This window comes from Hibiscus syriacus, unplaced genomic scaffold, assembly GCF_006381635.1.
Source record: "Hibiscus syriacus cultivar Baekdansim isolate YM2019G1 unplaced genomic scaffold, ASM638163v2 tig00117056_pilon, whole genome shotgun sequence".
NCBI classification, from domain to species: domain Eukaryota; kingdom Viridiplantae; phylum Streptophyta; class Magnoliopsida; order Malvales; family Malvaceae; genus Hibiscus; species Hibiscus syriacus.
The window spans coordinates 4,629,378-4,648,871 of record NW_024063539.1 but is presented as its reverse complement, the minus strand read 5'-3'; the positions used below and the strand labels follow the sequence as shown (position 1 = coordinate 4,648,871).

At 35.7% G+C, this 19,494-nt stretch overlaps 4 protein-coding genes across 9 annotated transcripts; all 4 read right to left on the bottom strand.

The window, feature by feature from the left end:
• Positions 1-1,011: 1,011 nt before the first annotated feature.
• On the bottom strand, positions 1,012-5,704 carry LOC120198432 (protein IQ-DOMAIN 32-like). The gene is made up of 7 exons (XM_039199784.1): positions 5,339-5,704; positions 4,049-4,537; positions 3,764-3,970; positions 3,303-3,377; positions 2,210-3,196; positions 1,570-2,155; positions 1,012-1,455 (listed from the first exon to the last, which is right to left on the bottom strand). Exons 1-7 carry the CDS (start codon positions 5,702-5,704, stop codon positions 1,436-1,438), a joined length of 2,730 nt encoding a protein of 909 aa, XP_039055715.1. The 3' UTR covers positions 1,012-1,435.
• A 3,366-nt stretch (positions 5,705-9,070) lies between these two features.
• LOC120197813 (protein BASIC PENTACYSTEINE6-like) lies at positions 9,071-11,981 on the bottom strand. Of its 5 annotated transcripts, none has more exons than XM_039199212.1 (3): positions 11,745-11,981; positions 10,567-10,741; positions 9,071-10,409 (listed from the first exon to the last, which is right to left on the bottom strand). In XM_039199212.1, the coding sequence occupies exons 2-3, from the start codon at positions 10,633-10,635 to the stop codon at positions 9,468-9,470; spliced, it is 1,011 nt and encodes a 336-aa protein (XP_039055143.1). In that variant the 5' UTR covers positions 10,636-10,741; positions 11,745-11,981; the 3' UTR covers positions 9,071-9,467. The 5 variants fall into 5 exon arrangements, with proteins under 5 accessions (XP_039055143.1, XP_039055145.1, XP_039055144.1 ...); XM_039199214.1 differs by having other exon boundaries at positions 11,861-11,981; XM_039199213.1 differs by lacking the exon at positions 11,745-11,981 and adding an exon at positions 10,914-11,159.
• A 763-nt stretch (positions 11,982-12,744) lies between these two features.
• LOC120198269 lies at positions 12,745-14,301 on the bottom strand. 2 transcript variants are annotated; one of them, XM_039199617.1, is made up of 3 exons: positions 14,155-14,301; positions 13,762-13,932; positions 12,745-13,140 (listed from the first exon to the last, which is right to left on the bottom strand). In XM_039199617.1, exons 1-3 carry the CDS (start codon positions 14,248-14,250, stop codon positions 13,057-13,059), a joined length of 351 nt encoding a protein of 116 aa, XP_039055548.1. In that variant the 5' UTR covers positions 14,251-14,301; the 3' UTR covers positions 12,745-13,056. The 2 variants fall into 2 exon arrangements, with proteins under 2 accessions (XP_039055548.1, XP_039055550.1); XM_039199619.1 differs by having other exon boundaries at positions 12,745-13,130.
• Positions 14,302-14,552: 251 nt separating this feature from the next.
• On the bottom strand, positions 14,553-16,337 carry LOC120197955 (aldehyde oxidase GLOX-like). The gene has a single exon (XM_039199352.1). It carries the CDS (start codon positions 16,302-16,304, stop codon positions 14,667-14,669), a length of 1,638 nt encoding a protein of 545 aa, XP_039055283.1. The 5' UTR covers positions 16,305-16,337; the 3' UTR covers positions 14,553-14,666.
• Between the last annotated feature and the right edge of the window lie 3,157 nt (positions 16,338-19,494).

The following is a 19,494-nucleotide window of genomic DNA, read 5'->3' as shown; positions in this document are numbered from 1 at the left end:
TTTTTATCCGAAAAAAATCCGGTATGGGGTTTAAAAAATTGGATGACCGGATTTTTTACCGGATTAAAAACTAGTTTTTTTAAAAAACCGATTTTTTTCAAACCGAAACCGGTTAAACCGGTTACATCATCCGACCCTCCAAACCGGTTATGATCCGAACCGATTTTTTTATAAACCGATATTTTGACTTAGTAAAAAAACCAGATCAGTTTTTATCTGATCCGGATCAGATTTAAATCCGACTATGTGCATTTATAGGGTGTATGCTACCCTCTGGCCCCCTGTTCTGGGACAATGCATGACGCTAGAATGCACTATTTAAATATAATAGTAATAACTTTCTTTTTTAATAATCTAGAGTGTTAACAAAGTAATATCTGTCAAAACTTAATTAACTAATTAACAATAGACACACATTCTGCAGATGTAATTATTCGAACTTAAAATCTATAAGCAGGGTCGTCCCTGGGCATAGGCCAGGGGTGCGACCGCCTAGGGCCCCAAGCTTGAAGGGGCCCATTTTTAAAAATATTGTTAAGTTAATAATTAAAAAATATTTTTAAACGTATTTTTTTTATTTTAAACACTCGAAAATATAGTAATTCAGTGAGCCCAATAATTAAAAAATATTTTTAAACATCATTTTTTATTAAAAAACTCGAAAATATGGTGATCCAATGGCCCCATTTTAATAATTAGAAAGGAAATTAAGTGTGGACTCCCACTTATCTTCTTGTCATCATCTCCTGACCTAGGACCCTTAAAATGTCAGAACCAGGCCTGTCTATAAGGAGAATAACATTTTTGTTACCTTTAGAGTCACTTACTGGTTCCATAATAATAATAACTTGATGTTTAAATTTAACTGAATTGAGTGAAATTTGAATATTTTCTTAACGGAATATTGATAACATCTTCCTAAACCTAATGCAATATTTGAAATTGTTGAAGGTTTAATGCCAGATCTGAGTAGAAAAGAATGACTCTAAATTGAGAATTAATCAATGGAACTTAAAATAAAAATAGTCCTGGAAATGGTGGCCTCAACAACGGATGGTCGAGTTATTACAGGAAAGGGTGACCAAAATCCAAAAGACCTTTCTGAAAGCTCTCGACTGTCTTATAAGTCCGAACAAACATCCTAAAAAATGACGTGGCAAACCTGAATAAATATCACGCCAAACATCGTTCAACAAAAAATACACAAACATCCCGGGCTGAAAGTCTCAGGAAAATAATAAAATTTCAATGGTTTTGGTCTACTAATATACAAGAACCTTTTTACTTCATTCTATAAATAATATATATCAACTGATGTGGCAGAACAATTCTTTGGCATAAAACTAGATGGTAAGAACAACAATCAGCTCTGCTTCTCAATCTGAGGAGTCAAATGCCATGGTACCGTTGTCTACGGTTGGCTACGAATAAGCCTTCATCTTTGCCATCTCCTCTCTCAAACAAATAGGGTTCATGTATGTCGTCAAGGCAACATGCCATGATGGCATACAGTACGCTAAATTAATAAGCTTTTACGATGACATTATAATAATACAGTTTAGAACATACCAGGAATAGGATTGGCACCATTTCCTTTTGCAGCCTGCTGGGCTTGAGACAACAATCGCTGGATTCTTGGAGAACCCTGCCTCCTGTTAGCGGCGGGTAAGGAATGTCTCTTCTTGATAGATATGTCTCTGTCTTGCACATCCGGACTTGATCTCGGTGAATTATTTGCACTGAGCTTAGCTCGTGCAGATTCCGTGGCTTGCATGAAACGAGGGACGGAATTGCTACTGTTAGTATCCCTTGGCTCCTCATCGATATTTTCAGGTCTTGTTGAACTAAAAGAATTGCGTCTCTTCCCATTTTTCTGATCTCTGTGTAACTGTTCTATGCTACTTGCAACTGGAGTTGATGGAGAACCCTTGGCTGCAGACAAGGACTTGCGCTTTTGACTGCTCTTGTCGGTTTTTTTCTTTTTAGCTTTCACAGATACCTCGCTAGGTGTTCCTTGGGACTCCGGAACAGTCATATGGCTCCGAGGAGAGGCTTCAGGGGATGACCTGTATGCTTGATTTTTTATAGAATCCCGTTCTCTCGGCAGATAAGCTGTGCTTTTGAGTGGCTCCTGCTCGACTAGAGGGGAGTCTACGGCAATTAAATTTGTTGATCCCGCTTTTGAACCATCAAGTTTCTCAGGCTGATCAGCAACAGACAGAGAAGAATCAGGCACTGGCATCGCAACTGTATCATTGTCTTTAACATCCAAACCTTTAGGACTGTTAGAACTGCAGTTTTCTTGCTCCAAAACTTTGGCTCCATTTTCATATTCTAAGGTTCCAACTTCAGATATATCAGGTGAATCGAGAGTGGAAGTAATAGAAAGTTCGGTGCCACATTCAGAGCCACCATGTTGAACCCTCCAATTACTGAGGACCGGATTTTCTGCAAAACTAGGCTCCTTTGATCTGCTTATCGTATCTGTCCCAGATGACACAGTATCCACGTTCGATTCCACTTTAACATCTTCGTGGGATGAATCCGTTGATCTACTTGACTTGCCTGTTGAACTCAACTCCTCAAATTTGGTTTGCGTGGCAATAAATGCAGGATTACCTGCCTTTCTTGATCCAAATACAGATTTTTTTGCCTCTTTTTCCAGTTGTTCAGAAGCAGATCTCTTCATTGAATGTTTCGGTTGTTCACTCTCGATTTCAGGCTTGTTAGAAAGACAACTGACCTCTATTGGAGAATGTGCATCGATTTGCATTGTTTTCCCTTGCGAGTTCACTTCGTGAGAGGTCTCTTTCAGGTCTGATGTACTCACATTGTTAATCTGGTGTTGCTCCAAATCATCCGTCACAGAAGATGAAGCCGGCTGGCATGCCTCAAAACTAAAGTTGGTTGCGTCATATGTGATCAGATTTTCTTCACTCTCTGATGAAACCAATGTCTCTCGTACATCAAGTTCATTTGACACAAAAATAACGTCAGATAGAACCACAGCAGTAAGTGGAGAGTCACAATCATCGCTTTTCGTTTGTTCAGGTTGTTCAATAGGTAACTCTTCTTTCAATGACTTTTCAGATGAAGACACCGACATCCACCTCTCCAACCAGCTCCAAGCAGAATTAGGTTTAGATGTATCACACTTGATGTGGATAGGTTTGGTCTTGGGAGTCGAATCCATTATCTGCAATCAAAGGAAAATTTGAGTATAGAAGGGGTAGGCATAATTTGAGAGACAGATGCCAGTTAATAGTTAAAACAAGTAGATACTAAATGTCAATTTAACATACCTGACGAGCAAACCTATTGCTAAGCAGCTTCTCCATGGAACTGTAAGTTGAGTTCTTTTTTGTTGCTGAGCTTCCCTGCTTCCGATAATTAAAGAAAGAATAATGCGTAAAATTATTGTGCCAAAACTCTCCATCTAGACCACCGTAACCCTCTCTCAAACTGAACAGTAAGAACACACAAATTGCAGATAGAATTCACTCTCCACTCATGTTTAAAATTAGATTTGCGCCAGGTGAGATGAAGTGAATATTTTTAAAGGTCTTGATGGATCACTTTGAACTTTCATGCTTGAAAATAAAACGTTGTCATAGAATCTACTCTAAATATGTAGATCTATCTAGGCTGCTGCACTACCGTACAACCTTCAATTGAACTAGGAACATGCATCAATAATGAACCAGAACATACTAGGAAAACAGCCTTGTGACTCCTAATTGTTGATTTTAGTTGTAAGAAATACCAATCTTTGATTGCCTTCTTGGTTCTTGTCATTCAGCTTCATTTCGGCATAAGACCCTTGAGATAAGCTAGCACGTACAAGAAGTTGCATTTTGACAATGGCTTGAACACAGCGTAAGGTCCCGACAGCATGCCTTCGGACCAAGTGCCCACGTACAGCAGCCTGCAACTTTACTAAATTCCTAAGCTTTCTTAGCTCTTTCTGTGCCTGCAAATGAGTGCATAAGATAAAAGTTAAGAAACTTTACCAACTCATAAGTTATAGATTTGTATTGAGAAAGTATACCAAGAACCCTCTGATTGCTGTCTGGATGATAACAACAAGAGATTCATCCAGGGTAGAATCATCTTCAGCCTCATTTGTAGTGGCAGAGACAGGTTCAGTCACTTTTGATTCCTCTGGTGTCAACGGCTGAGATTTTTCTTCAGAGCATTTAGTCAGTGTCAGCAACTGAGATTTTTCTTCAGCGTCTTCTATTGGCATCAACGGCTGAGGTTTTTCTTCATCGTACTCTTTTGGTACCATTAACTCAGATTTTTCTTCAATGTACTCTTTAGGGTTGATCAGCTGAGGTTTCTCTTCGGTAAACTGGACGGTGGAGGTTTTATCAGGAGCAACAGAGACATCTGACTGCTGAAACTCAAAGCCAGCAGATTCTTGACTTTCCTTAAGTCCTCCAGAGGTAGCTTCTTGTATCACAGTGTTGCTAAGCACCCGCTGCCGTTCAGATCTCTTCAGAAAACTCCATACCTTTTTGTCACTTGATCTTTTACTCTGAAATGAAATTTAAACTCTAAATGAATAAAATGCTCTTAGCTCTTAACTCTAGCCTGATCGTAATCCTTTTTCGATCGAACTTAAATAAGTTAAAATGCCCTTAACTTTAAATTCTAGCCAGAACGGATTGCTTTCCGATTGAAATCTAACAATGGCTATCAACAATGGAGTCTCAACAAGGGCATATCAGTACTATTGAACTGCCGTTTATCCAAGAGACAAAAGATGGACGACTACATATACTTGAAAAAATGAAGAAAAATGAAATGGTAAACCTCAAATTTACTAACAAAATTGAAGATTGTCAGTCATTTCCAATCATCAATGGCATGAGTTAATTTTAATCAGATAAAGAAAACAGTAAATAAATCTCGTATAACGGCACATTATGATCTTACATAACTTTTCCCTTTTAAAAGAATAACAAAACAAGCTGAAAGAGAATAAAATTTAAAACCTCGCGAGATTTGAAACTGTATACCAAAAAACAATCTGCATTTCATACATTCTGGAAATAATCAGATTTAAAAAGGCAGGTTCAACATTGCTGATAGAATTTCAAAGCAAGGATTTCTCAGATCTTAACATTGTGGAGTAAGCCAAGTTCCCAAACTCCGATTCATCGATCAAGAATGCATACAAATTAAACAAATTATAAAAAAAACAAACACACACAGTGAACTGACTGTTTTGAAGCTGGAAAATGAAGAATGCACTTTGAAACAAAACATGAAATCCTAATTCGATACAAAGCAACAAAAAGATGAAAAAGAGAAGGAAATGCATGTGGCCATATACCTCAGTAACATCAACGGCGTCGTATTTTTCAGCAGAATCGCCGCCGCAGGTGATGAGTTTGAAACAGGAAGTGGATTTTCCCATTTTCCCCCTTCTGTTTTTGCTTATTCTGCTATCCCTTACTCGTTTAGAGTCTTTCCAGCTAGCGAGTGTGCGAGAGACACGACAGTCTAATATTTTGATGTGTGAATTAGTATTGGAAATTGCAGCAAAGTTTTTTTGGTCGTTGAATTCCAGGTGGCAAAAGCATGTTGCATGATGCGAAGGACCGCATGATTCGAAGGACCACATGATCCAGTCTGACTGGGGCTGGCCGCACCTGATCCAGGCATATGCCATGTTTGGCTGCTGCAAGTGGTATGCCATTACTTACAACGAACATTGACATTTATATCTATCCAAAGTGGGACACCACCAAATGTTTAATTTATAGTTATTGATAACAATAATGACATTCTTAGTTGGTTTAGGCCCTTAAGCTCCACTTAATCAACTCTCGTTAATTAGTCTAATCATTATTTACCTTTTTCGCTCAACTTCAACACATTCAGTGATAAAAAAAATAAAAATAAAACATCAGTAAAAAAATGAGAAATTAATTAAGTTTACATTTTAAAAAATTATTTTTATGATAAACTACGTGTTTATTACATTAACTATCATTTTTGTTCTAATTTAGTCATTCTACTATTTTTTTTTTAAATTATACTTAACATTACGTTTCGATTTCATTTTCGTCATCCATTAAAAAGATTAACAGAACTGGTGATATTACTCTTATGGTAACACGTCAGTATCAAGGATAAAAAGACTTTATGTTCATGGAAGATATGGTAAATTGTAGCTGGTGTATCAGATGCTTATTGAAACTCAGGGCAAATGCCATCCCTATTTTATCTACAGGAGCTACAAAGACAAATGATTTCTGGAAAAAAACTTCGGGTAAAAGGAGATAAAGTCTCATGGCACAAATTGATATGGTTTCCTCTACACATTCCAAAACATAGCATGATTACATGGATGACGCTTCTTGATAGACTCCCAACTAAAGAGAGGCTTCCTATAATGGGAATCACTACTGACAGCTCATGTATACTATGCAAAGAGGCTACGGAGACTAGGGACCACCTGTTCAGTGAATGCCCTCATGCAGTTTCCTTGTGAAATGATATCCTTAATCTCTCTGGCTTATGCACTCTTCGTTTACGATGGGTGAGCATGTTAGACTGGGCTTATAGTGCTTGGAAAGGAAAGTCTCTCCTCACTACTATCTTGAAACTTGCTTGGTGCGCTTTCATCTACTCACTGTGGAAGGAAAGAAACAAAAGACTGTACCGAGGAACCACAAGAAGTGTGAAAGAAATGCTAAACTCTATTAAGGAGATTGTACGTATCCAATTAAGAGGAATGCATATAGATGATTAGATAAAATTAATATTTACATTTCTAATCGTTGGGGTATTGACCATCCAATTATGTTGTAAGTAGGCAATCCTTTATCCCATTGTTGGGATAATCTTGTAACCTTTATCCCATTGTTGGGATTTTTTCTGCAGATGAACTATGCATCTTGGGTATTAAAATTATCCAAAAAAAAGAAAGAAAGTAAAACTAAATGTTATGTATGATTTTGAAAAAAAATAGTTAGATAATAAAATGGATAATAAGTGATAGTTGAGATACTAAATATGTAGTTTACCCTATATCCTATCTAATCCAAGCTGTAAACGTGCATATTATTATAAATAACATGGATTTTGCCCATAATTTCTTTAATCTTTTGTTTTCTTGTGGAATGTTTTACATCTCATCATGATTTATACCATCAAAAATCAAATCATAAATCATTGGTTTCAGCCCCCAGCCATACCCCTAAGGCCCTAATATACAAAATTATCTTAATTTTGATTTTATGTCTTGACTTTTATTTATATACACTGAAATCATTTAGATAACCTAAACTTTTTATTTCATTTTTTAAGTATTACATCCTTTTAATTTACTTCAAGAATTCAGAGATATTTGCTTAAAATCATTCTTATTTTTTAAAACATAAATTAGTAGACAATATTTTATAACCATAATATTTTAGGTTTTTCATTTTTTTAAATTTATAAGTAAGGATAAATTAGATTTTTTTAGACATTGTAGTAAAAGATTATTTTCATTTTTCTTTTTCTCTTTTAATTAAAGTTTTTGATAATATGAATGTATGATCGTCGGATCTCCAAAGTCTCATTCGAAAAATTTAAATCCCATGCTTCATTTGAATTGTCCACGTAATTAGCGTTGAATAATAACACGTATAATACGGTTAATGAGGTCTACACATAATTCCCACACGTATAATAGTATGAACCAAACGACTACAATGGTTAGTTGTTATTTTTTTAGGTTTTGGGTTCGAGTGTATGTAGTGATATGAATGTTTATTGTTAAATAACTTAAAATTTTTGAACAAATATTACTTTATATTTATCCTATATTTATCAAAAAGAAAATTGATATTAATAAACCGTTATTAATATTGATTAACGAAGTATTTACTTAAAAGAAGAAAAGGTACAAGCACAACGGCTTATTAACTGGACACCATATTTTTTTTGGGGGTCCGCTTTTGAGGCAACGTGGTGGAGCCCTTCTCACATGGGAGAGGAAGAATGCAATCATCATCATTTTTATATTAAGGGGTTAAAAAATACAAATATATAATTTTACAAATGTTAAATTGAAATATAAATAAAAAAAATAACGAGGTGACATGGTATAGAACAATATAAATTGATTTTGGATGTAATCAACCTCCATAGACATATTTTGTATAATGCAACTATTTCAAATGTAATCATAATCCTATCTAGAGGGGATGAGAAGGAAGGAGAGTGCATCTAACGAGTATAAAACTCATGGACTAAAGAAATATTAGATGCTTAACCAAGTTCAAGGGTCAATTATGTAAAAACAAAAGTATAGGGACTAATTAGATATCTAAAGCCAAATTTAGGGTGGGATAAGTAGTGTTAGGGCTGGGCCATAAGAACCTAATCAGCTTAGGCCCACGATGTGAAATAACTCCATAAATTGTCTCTAAATGGGGTCTCCAACCATTTAACCTCGTTCCCCCAAACACAAACTCAGTAATGCAATTGAAAGCCATTGATGCTTTCTCTTCACAGCTCTGCTTTTCAATTGTTTGACTTTAGAGCCAAACATTGAATGACAAAAATGGTCCCTCTTCTTTAAACCCACAAATGTGAACCACAACATCTACTTTAAAAAGCTTGGTTCACGCGACAGCGTTTTTGTTCTGCATCAATTGTTCCACTTCGACTTGTTCTGTCTGCTTCTGTTTTTTTTACACATTCATTTTTGTTTCAGAAATTAACATTTTATTCCAGGATGGTTATTATAGTAAAGATCTCGTAACAAGAAGACAAAGTGATCAAGAGCTTGGTTCAACGATGATGTTACATGTCAACAAATTTTGAGGTTTCATGTTCAAATTCTATTCTTTACTAATCATGCGTGAATTATCTTTTAATTTATTTCGACTTAAGTTACCATTCCATAATCATTCGAATTTTATAATTTGTAATTACGATTGTACTTATATATATAGAAGTGAATATTCAAACGAGACGACTAAAAATTTTTAAATTAATCGAGCTGACGAGAATCATAACAAGAGTATCGACTTGTAATCCTGCTTACCCGAGAAGAAAATTCGGTGGATTAAGCTAATAAACTGAAACTTCATTAAAGTACAATAAGACGTCTCATGCACAATACTTCTACAATTAAGTAGAGCCGTTTGCTAACATAGTGGCAAGTTGAAAACCCCATCACTTCTCCAGAGATTGGATGACATGAGACCCTTTATCCTCTCTTCAAATACCAGTCTGGTAATGAAGGATATCGAGGCCGGATAGCAAGTGAGGGGTATCAGAGGGGCCGTTTAGAAGTAAACCCGAATTTAAGTTGGCATTACCCACCTAGTATTCCTTACTACGGTTATTTATGGATTATTTATTTTTCCTACACTCCTAGAATGGTAAGGATGGAAACATGAATGTCGAACGATACTTTGCTAGTTCTCCATAACTTCCGATTCGGATTTGGTTAAAACAACCTACTTGATGGTGATGTAGCGGTTTGTCCCATGCTTGGCCCAATGGTTCTTAAGATCAACAGGATTGGACAAATCATAACCTTCAGCTGCGAGCCGAGTAAGCAGCTTGTTGAAAGCACTTCCACTCATCTTTCTACCACCGATACGGGCGTGCTTTTTGTTTGGAACTGCCGGCAAAGGATACATCGACAAGGCTGTTGTGCAACATGAAGATTGCCACCCGCCGTTTCCCCATTTGTAGCACTGTCTTAGGACTCCGGTGCAGGAACAAACGGGAGGTGCCATGGTTGACTCGTTGAATACAACTTGATTCAACCCTAGATCTTTACCTGTCCAATCTGGTTTGGTTGTAACCAACTGTTTGTTGAAATCATCACTGGCACCACCAACATCTTGTGCACCCTTCCACTCGTGTGACTTGCCAGACATAATCTTGTTCAAGTTTTCAGTCTCTTGTTTTACCTTTTTAGGAGGCTTTGAAGCCTTCTTGTTAGGTGCAATCACCTTGGCCTCTTTTGCTCGTTTACCCCGTCTTGACTTTGCAGCTTCGGAGGTACCTGGCATCACTGGAAGGGTATCAGTTGAATGCATTTCTCTCGAGTTATAAGGAACTTCACTAATGTGGGGAAGATGGTGAATGTTCTGGTGTGGATGTTGCATGTGCTTCACCCCACGGGACATATGGAACCCTGCCAAACAAGAGGACATATTACCAGATGACAAGGAGTTCTCTCGATACTGCAGATTCGCTATGGCATTATCACGTTCCGCTATAGCATTATTTCGTTCAGCAATTGCCGCATCTCGTTGCAAGAATGCCATATCTCTCTCGGCAATAGCTGCTTTCTTTTCGGAAAGAGCTAAATTCCTTTCTTGAATGGCTGCATCTCGTTCAGCCATAAGGGCCATTATCTGCTTCATTGATGGCTGATGCATCAGCCACTGCAACAACAATCCTCATAAAAGTTATCACCATTGACAGAAGTTTTCAGAAAATGCTGAAATTGAACACATTAATCGCAGAGGGGAAGTTAATTCACTTATGTCATTCGTCAGTCCAAGTATCTATAATTTCCAAAATTAAACAGCCTTGAGATACCTGGCCCTGAGCTGCTCTATACTGATCTGTTTTAATTCTTCCATTTTCACGATGCCCACCATCATCCATCGGAGACTCCAGGAAATTATTGAGATCAACAAATAAAATCTCAAAACTCCGTTCTGAGGGTGGTATTCGGTCAAGTAAGCATCACATCACTTCAGGGCAGCAAATCCTGTATAGCAGAAAAGGTGGAACGGGAACTATTCAGATTATGTTATTAATAGCAGAATTACTCCATTACTATCAGGAAAACAGCTGATATCATCCCACGGAAAATACTAACATCTTTCTATCAAAAATGCTATATGAGGGACAAAACCACATCCTTCAGCAGTCAATTTTACCTGAATAAGAACTGATGCATAAACACTTCACCGGAAATAATGACACAAAAGTTTAATAACCGACTCTTCTTCACTTAGTAGCACGAATTCCATCAGTTCCGTGAGAATCATTTCCTAGTTTAGTCAACAAGTATAAAACCCCCTAATAGCCATCAACAAATCATCATTACCGATCAATCGGAAGGGTTCAAAAGTAGAAGCTTTGGAGACAAAAGCATCTCCCTCCCATACCTAGAGGTCACTTTTCTATAACATCAAAGAACTCCAGGCGTTAATAATTAACGATTAAGAATTGCATATCGAATTCAAATTCAATGCAAGTAAGCTCAACACCTTGAACATTAGTTTTAACAGTTAAAAATTGTTTGAAAGTGAGACAATGAAAGCTAAACTTTCGGGCAAGATTAGACTAAATGTACAATATACTATACGAACAGCTAAATGACCTGTTTCTTTCCACAAACCAGTATATATATAAAGTATATCCAGTCCTAAGCCAAAACCGGAAAAAAACAACAACACAGAATCATACAACTCTTAGTTGAAGAGCTAATATATCAAAAGTCTTTTAAGTTCACCCCCATACCTATTTTAAAGAGCTCAATTCGCAAAAAAAAAAAAAAATCTTAAAACCCTAGAAATGAAAGATATGAGCTTGTGAAAGCACTCTTCCCTGGCTCCCTCAAAGCACCAACCACAAAAAATTAACCAAAACCAACTGAAAAAAAACAGGAAACAACTAAAACTAAGCATAACTAAGATGGGTTTAAAGCCAAATCGACGATTAAAAGGAAAAAAAAAAGTGGGAGTAGAAGAGAAGAAGAAGCTTACCAGTGGAAGAATTTCAAAGGAAATATATGGGAATCAAGACATGGAATTCTGGGCAGTTGGGAAAATCAGTGGAAATGAAGAGTTAAAGAAGGAAAGACAAAAGAATTTATCCTTACGTTTTGTGTCCTAAAGACCGTGATTTTCCACTGTTGTCTCGTCACGTTCCAAGGGTGGGCTAAAAACCTAACCTGTAAATTACAGTCGATCGACCGGCTAAGGCTAATCTATTTTGTTATACATTACAATTTATGTATACATGTATTAGTTGTCCAAAATTTAAATTCGAAATTTGATTTTAGTAAGAATTTAAGATATATTAATTTTTACTGTACCGAAACTGAACTAACATTTGTTTAAAAAAATTATTCTTTTTAACATATAAGATGATTGTAATATAATATATATTCATAAATTTTTTAATAATTGACACTACATACACACACAATAGATGCTATTACTCGTATCTAGAACATCTAGAGAAAACAACACAAAAATATGGGTGAAATTAATTTCCATACATTGCGATTCAATTGCATTTAAATATCCACAGTTTGCATTAAAATTATAGCATTTGAGAAAACACATAGTACGTTACAAAATTCGGATCATTATAATCTTTTTATAAGAAAAAATAGTTCATAAATTAACATAAATGTAACTTCGGTATTGGGGAAAACTCTGCATGAAATTCACCACAATTTAAGCCAACATGGTTTAGAATTCTGTATCTGTAACTGGTAATGCAAAGTTATCCCTCTCACCTACTAAGAATGAATACTATTATTGAAGACTGAAAGGCCACCATCCATACACATTCGATAAATCTAGAGTTCGAATCTTGTGAATTAAGATCCGTATCGAATAATACATGAAAGAAACTTTGTATGACATCTCAAATCCTTAGATCTCCTCGTAGTTGAACGGAGACCAATGCTAAGTTCCATGTTTGCTGCAGTTGAAAATGGTATTTCAAGAAAAATAGACTAGAGGCATTCTGAAATGGAAACAAAAGAAACCGAATCTGTGATTATCACAAATCTTTCAACTCTGTTCATATGTCTGTAACTGACTTAATTATATACCCAGACAAATAAAAAAGAAGATGGTGAAAATTCTGAATCCGACAGACTAACATTAGTGCTGAAACTGAAAATCATCTCTTTAGCCGATAAAGGTAACTCATAGCACCAATAATTTGGCGGTTGATGACTGAAAGAGAGATTCTTTAAAACAATTTTCTCGAGTGCTCTTCCATTCCAAAAGAACCCGAAAGTTATAACGGTTGAAATGCAGCACCACTAATGTAAAAACTCTAATCAGTCTTTTCGCTCTTCTCTACGCTAGACTTGCTGAGGATATGTACACCGATGACAATGAACATGGCACCTGCAAACCACTGAAAAAGCTATCGTAATCAGAATATGCATTTTACAGAGTTAATTGCTCATAGACAATGAGTGTTAGTTTGGTTTTCATGCAAACGGTATCAACACAAAGTTTTCATAACCGAAAAAATACCAAAGCAGAGGTCTATAAAGTATATATCTAGTAACTTCAATCCAACTTCCCCCTCTCTTGCCTTCTTAGATACCATAATACAAGAGGGACTACTACACAATACAAATAAGAACTTTAAAGACAAGTCATAAGAAAACTAATCGAAGTTACGGTGTTTGAAACAATGTACTCGAAAATCTTCTATTCTTCTAGAATGGTTTTCGGCATGCATCTCCAAACTTCCATACCACCAAAAATAGAAGACGAGCAAAAGCCTAACTGAAAAATTTTCCCATTTCCAAGCATCTGTTTTTGCCAAGTGAATTCAATTATAACTCAAATGAAGACAGGTTTATGCTGCAAACTAATCAATCACTCCCACAGTTAAATGACATAAACATTAAACTAATCCTTAAAAGTCTTAAACAACAGTTAGTTGGTTCTAAACCTTGTTCTTGTTACTTGTTGATAATTGCTAAGCTATTCAAATATCAATTTATAATTCGGTTTATTGGGTTACCTTAATCGACAATAGTTCGTCAAACAAGAAGAAACCGGCAAGGCCGGAAGTGAGGAAATTAGTAGCGAAATTCGTAACGGTTGCTTGAAGAGATGAAAGAGCTTTCAAGCTGTTAACATAACATCCCCACATCATGACGTTGAAAATTACGACCAGGCCGTATCTAATTACCTGCAAAATATTTAAAGAGAAATTTCGACTGCAGATCAATTATCATTTCAAAATTACAATTAAACAATGGGTTCATTTGCAAATTCAGGGAAAAAAACTATGGGTAATTTGCAAAGAGATGTAAGATTTGGGATATGTAAACGAAACAACGAGAAGAAGAATAGCAAGCGAAATTAAGATCGGCGATTGGAGTATAAGAAACTTGGGTGATTACGAAGTTACCGGAGGGAAAAAGAGCTTAGCTGAAACGGCAGCGCATGCAGCGTTGAAACCAGCTGAGATTGCCCAGGCGTAGCCTTTCCCACTGCTACCTTCCATCTTCTTCTTCACGCCAAAAGCAGGGTGGGTTTTTTTTTTGCAGAAAAAAAAAATCTACAGATTTTTTGCTTTCTTGAGAGCTCCAATAGCCCAAAATTTAGCTATGGTACTCCATTGGGCTCAAGCTTAGAAAATTAGGGTAAAGTACATAAACGGTACTAAACTATTCTGAAATAATCTTTTTGACTACTTAAGTTTTTTAAATTTACAATATAATCATTATAATTTTCAAATAATTATAAAATAATCATTAAATTTACGGAACTGTTACAGAATATCCTCTGAAACATTACATTCTAATTTGTAAATACATTTGTTTGTTTGTAGAGGACAACATTACAATTACAACATTGTCAAAATAAACACATTAATCAAAATTAATTATTATTTTGGACACTTGAATAAATTGTCGTGTTTTATTGCAACTTCACCCAAATGCCTTGGCTGGGTATGTCTTGATGAACCACAAACAGAAGATAATACCCAGCAGGCGCAAGGTTACCGGAACTTGGAGTCGTAACTTCAATGTTATACCTTGATTTCCTCAAAGCCGTCATCTTGTCATTGTCGAGTACAAGCAACCTTTGATTCATGGAGAACGAATGTGTGTTGAAAGCCGGTGACACCATTGTCACCGACACCAAGTTTTTAGCTAATCTCCCTGTAATAATCACTTGAACTGTCAATTTCTTACAGTATCTGATCGTTGACATCGACTTTGGAGCAACAATGGTGGGTCGGAAATTGTTGAATTTAGCGTTCAAATACCCCGGAGAGAATGCTTCTAAGCTTAGTTCAGTAGGGAAAAGTACACCCGTAAAGTTGTAAAATGCGTGGGGATTGCTTCCGCCGACCAAAACTCTGCCATCACGATGCAATGCCGCCGTCGAATGGTACATCCGAGAAATCTTTGTCGGATTTTGCGTCTCGAACCGTGATCCGATGTTGTTATTAGGTCTGTATAGGACCGGATTCAAGATCGGATTCCTCCCCAGTTCCCATCCTGCTGCCCCGGAACCGGCTCCGTTAATGAGCAGAACGTTGCCGTTCGGAAGCAATATCATGTCACCCATGACTCTAGCCATCGGCATAGTTTCGAGGATCCATTGTGGTTTTCGGTCGTTTATTGAGATTCTGGCGCAAGTGTCCAAAGCTTTAACGAATTCACCTCTTAATGCTTGGATAAATGATCCTTTTGGAGCACCACCACAGACCAAAACTTCAGCCTGAATATCCCGTGCGGTCAAGTTCTTCAATGGCAGCAAAACAGCCGAGCCTGTGCTCGTATAGCTTCTAGGCTGGCCACCTGGTATTTTTGGATAAGTTTTCACCACTTTGTTGTTCACATAATCGAGCAAAATAGCACGATTGTTTGCGAAAATGAATAAGTTCCCATCGACATTGAGGAAAACATAAGGGTAGAGATTGTTCTCCACTCCTCGTTCATTGGTTTTCGACAAGAAAGACAACTTGAATGTGTTGCCGTCCTTGTTTTTAGGAACAAACTCGTAATTAAACTGCCCCCGACCACCGACAACGATTTGTCTTCCATCTGGCAAGATATGGTTGGAGGCATACCACCTGCTCGCCGCCAATCCATTCGGTGTTTCTAGCCAATCGCAGCTCCCGCATGGGGTGAAAACCCTGACACGAAGCTCGCCGTCGTTGAAACCGCCGGTTTGGACCAGATTACCGTTAGGCGTGACGGCTCCCGAAGAACACCAGACGTTGGTTTGGACCGTGAGAGCTCTGAACTTATTGGTCAAAACATCGTACTCCACCGAATGAGCGGTGCAATCTACTTTGATAGCAGTGTCGGTCGGGTCATTCCGGCATTTCCCATTCGACAACTGCAGATTAGATGGCCCGAAATCAGTTCTATCGAACATAACGACACGATCGTTTTTGAGCAGTTGCATGTGCATGGCGGAGATGCCAACGCTTTTCTGCAGAAGCTGCCACCGACCGGCAGCGGCGGAGGTGAGGATAATGTGATATGGCTGTGAAGCAAATATGAGTAGGATTGAGAGAAGAAAGGTACAACGGGCTGACATTTTTGGTGAGTATTGTAAGATGATATTAAGGCTTGTCAGCTTGGGAGCTCTTTATGGTGAATGACTCTTAGACGAGGGTAGAGGAGAGGATTAATGGTGGCTTGCCTTCGTGAATCCCACACGCATGTGGAGTCGCGTGCGATGCATTAATTTGTTCTGGTTTTAATTTTAATTATTTTGTGCTTTGTTATGGTTAATTCTGCTTATGGTGATCCAAATGCATTTAAACAAATATTTAAAAAGAATAAAAGGATTTAATTTTTTATTTTAGGGTTTGAGCTTGTGTTTGAAGGAATTGATGTATCTTTATTTTGGGATGTATGAAATATATTCCATCTTAGTTGTCCGTAACTAAAAGAATGATTCGTGATTTCCTTTTACACCAAGACAAAAGTTGCTACTTTGCAGTTTTCCCTGCTTTACTTTCTTTTCATTTGTCTTTGTAACCACCAACTGTAAAGACAAGTTCTCCAGGATTCGCCAATTGGGTACTTAGGATTTGCTTTTTTAACATTAAATTTTTTATTAATCTAGGTAAATATAAGATAATATTTATTTATTGACCTTCGGTCGTTTGATATTAAGTGTTTATAATTTTATATATGTGATGCTCTAACCCGAAATTTTAAGAGATAATAACAATCTCTTAACCATTAAGGTATTTGACATTGAACGTTCACACTCCTGCATACGTGATGTTCTAACCGTGGACCTCAAGGGACAACAACAATCCCTTAACCACTGAGGTCTCTCTACAATGCATTTTCTCAACCTTTTGACTTTAAACAATCGTACCCTATATACGTGATACTCTAACTCGAAACCTAAAGAAATAATGACAATCTCTTAACCACTAAAATGTATTGTAATGGATTTTTAACGAATAATTCCATCTATTACAATCTTTTCATTCCTACTCCCTTTTTGAAATATTTATTTCAGTCTTGTTGTTAATTTTTCTCGTTAATTTTATTAAATAATTTATTTTTTAAACATGTGATATGACATAAATATCATAATATTTCTTTATAGTCGATCAAATATTATACATCTTTTCTTTTCTTTTTTTATATTTTCGAATGTGAAAAAAATGTTGCACGAAAAATGTCAAACAATACATGTCACGTTATTCTATGTTTAAAAAATAAAAGCCATAATTAACAGGAATATACTGAAATGCACGTTCCAAAAAGTTGAGGATTAAAGATGATTACATCATAGTAGAAGGATTAAATTTGCAAAAAACACATAGTATAGGACCTTATACAAAGATTGACCTTTGGAATAGATTGGTGATCAAACATTAGCTTAGCTGACATAAGGTTCTTACGAATAACTAAAATGTTTGAGAATATTGGAACCTCAATGAGCTGGTCCATCTTCTTTTTTTAGATGAATGCTGGCCTATCTTCTTTTGGGTTTATTATTGTGTTTTAAATCGTAAAACGTTATTTTTACAATTTTTTATATGAGATATAGCACAATCGTAGTTTTTTCTAAAGTTATAAATACTAGGGTTCAATTTGATTGCAAACTTACTTGGCCGAATTCTTTAGCCTAATTCTTTAAGTTCGCGATTCAAAAGTCTTCAGGGGTCCTAGTTAGGCCAATTAAACAGTAAACGAGCGATTCAAAACGTATCCTCGTCGAACTGATCGTATTAAACAGACCAATCCCAACAATGGTTCAGAAGGTGTCCGTGGAAATATGATTATGTGTACAATCGAGTAACTCGATTGAACAATTTTATATTTTTTTATTCGATTTGATGTTTAAAATTTGACTTGATTTGTATTTCATAAACTCAACTCGACTAAAAAAAATTTAAATTTGTGTCGACCATAAAATAAAATTGGAATAACTATTTATTTTTAATAATTAGTACATTTATTTTCAAGTTCGAGTTGACTCTCTCAACCTTATACGATATATGTATATCGCATATGAAAAAATAGAGTTAATTCCATCGTATCTCCTCAAACTATAACCCTTCCTTAAACTTTTAAATATTCTAATTTCATCCTCAAATTATAGCTCTCATTCTATATTAGTCCTTAAACCTGTGAAGTTCTAATTTCTTCCCTAAACCATGACCATCTTCCTAAATTGGTCCTCAAACTTTTGAATATTCTAATTCCATCCAAATATGTAATTAGTTTCAACCGTAGTTTAACCTAATTTTTCCCCAAACATACAGTAATATAACTTGGCCTAATGGTTTTATTAACAATGGATGTGATTAGTATATATGTATAGTTTGGGATGAAATTGAAATGTTCAAAAAAGTTTGGGGACTAATTTAGAATGAATATCATAGTTTGGGGATGAATTGAAATGTTCAAAAAGTTTGGGGACCAATTTAGAATTAAGATCTTAGTTTGGGGACTAATTTAGAATGATATACATAATTTAGGGATGGAATTATAATTTTTAAAAATTAAGGAACCAATTTAAAATAAAGGTCATACTTTGAGTACATATGATGTAATTAACTCAAAAAATATGAGGAAAATTATATGTATAATATATATAGTTTATAGAAAATTATTTAAATTGAAATCAAATAGTACCGCAACATTATAAATATTTACAAATAAAATTAAACAAAAATTCAAATAATTAAAATCAATTAAACTCAACTTGAATTAATCTTTTAAAATAAAATATAAAATATAAAATAACATCCACTAACTTAAACAATATAATTTTTTTTTATTTAATTTAACTCTATTCATTCAAATACTTACCATTCATTTTACGTCTTTCAGTTTCATCGCGTTACTTGTCTTTTTCCTTTAGATTTCATGTGACGATGTGACTTGGACGTCGGTTTACTGGCATCATTGCAATTTCACACTTTTTTGTTTTACATGTAATGCATAAAATAAGAACAAGTCATTAAATATAAGTAAATATGCTAAGTAATCACCGTTAACTATATATGTAGAGAGAGATATCTATTGGGAGGTATCTAGATGTGCTATTTTATATTTACGTGATTTTCCAATAGAATGAGTTGGTTAATAGTCTTTAGAGTATATAATTAAAAGTTTTAATTGAGTTATTGGTACATCCCTATTTTTCTAGATTATAAATTTAATACTTATTAAAAATAAAAATTCTTTTTTCTCCTTTAATATAAATCGTTAAAAAATTGAATAGAATGAATCAACATGCTTCATTCAACTGA

Bases quoted from the DNA above. Each gene is read 5' to 3' on its own strand.
- LOC120198432 (XM_039199784.1), bottom strand. From the start codon at position 5,704: ATGGCATACCACTTGCAGCAGCCAAACATGGCATATGCCTGGATCAGG. The intron at 4,538-5,338 runs GTATATGGCCAC...ATTTCATTTCAG, and splicing joins ACGCCGTTGATGTTACTGAG to AGTAAAAGATCAAGTGACAA. The intron at 3,378-3,763 runs GTATTTCTTACA...TATCGGAAGCAG, and splicing joins AAGAAGGCAATCAAAGATTG to GGAAGCTCAGCAACAAAAAA.
- LOC120197813 (XM_039199212.1), bottom strand. From the start codon at position 10,635: ATGGATGATGGTGGGCATCGTGAAAATGGAAGAATTAAAACAGATCAG. The intron at 10,410-10,566 runs GTATCTCAAGGC...TTGTTGTTGCAG, and splicing joins ATAGAGCAGCTCAGGGCCAG to TGGCTGATGCATCAGCCATC.
- LOC120198269 (XM_039199617.1), bottom strand. From the start codon at position 14,250: ATGGAAGGTAGCAGTGGGAAAGGCTACGCCTGGGCAATCTCAGCTGGT. The intron at 13,933-14,154 runs GTAACTTCGTAA...AATATTTTGCAG, and splicing joins CTAAGCTCTTTTTCCCTCCG to GTAATTAGATACGGCCTGGT. The intron at 13,141-13,761 runs GTAACCCAATAA...TAGCTTTTTCAG, and splicing joins ACGAACTATTGTCGATTAAG to TGGTTTGCAGGTGCCATGTT.
- LOC120197955 (XM_039199352.1), bottom strand. From the start codon at position 16,304: ATGTCAGCCCGTTGTACCTTTCTTCTCTCAATCCTACTCATATTTGCT.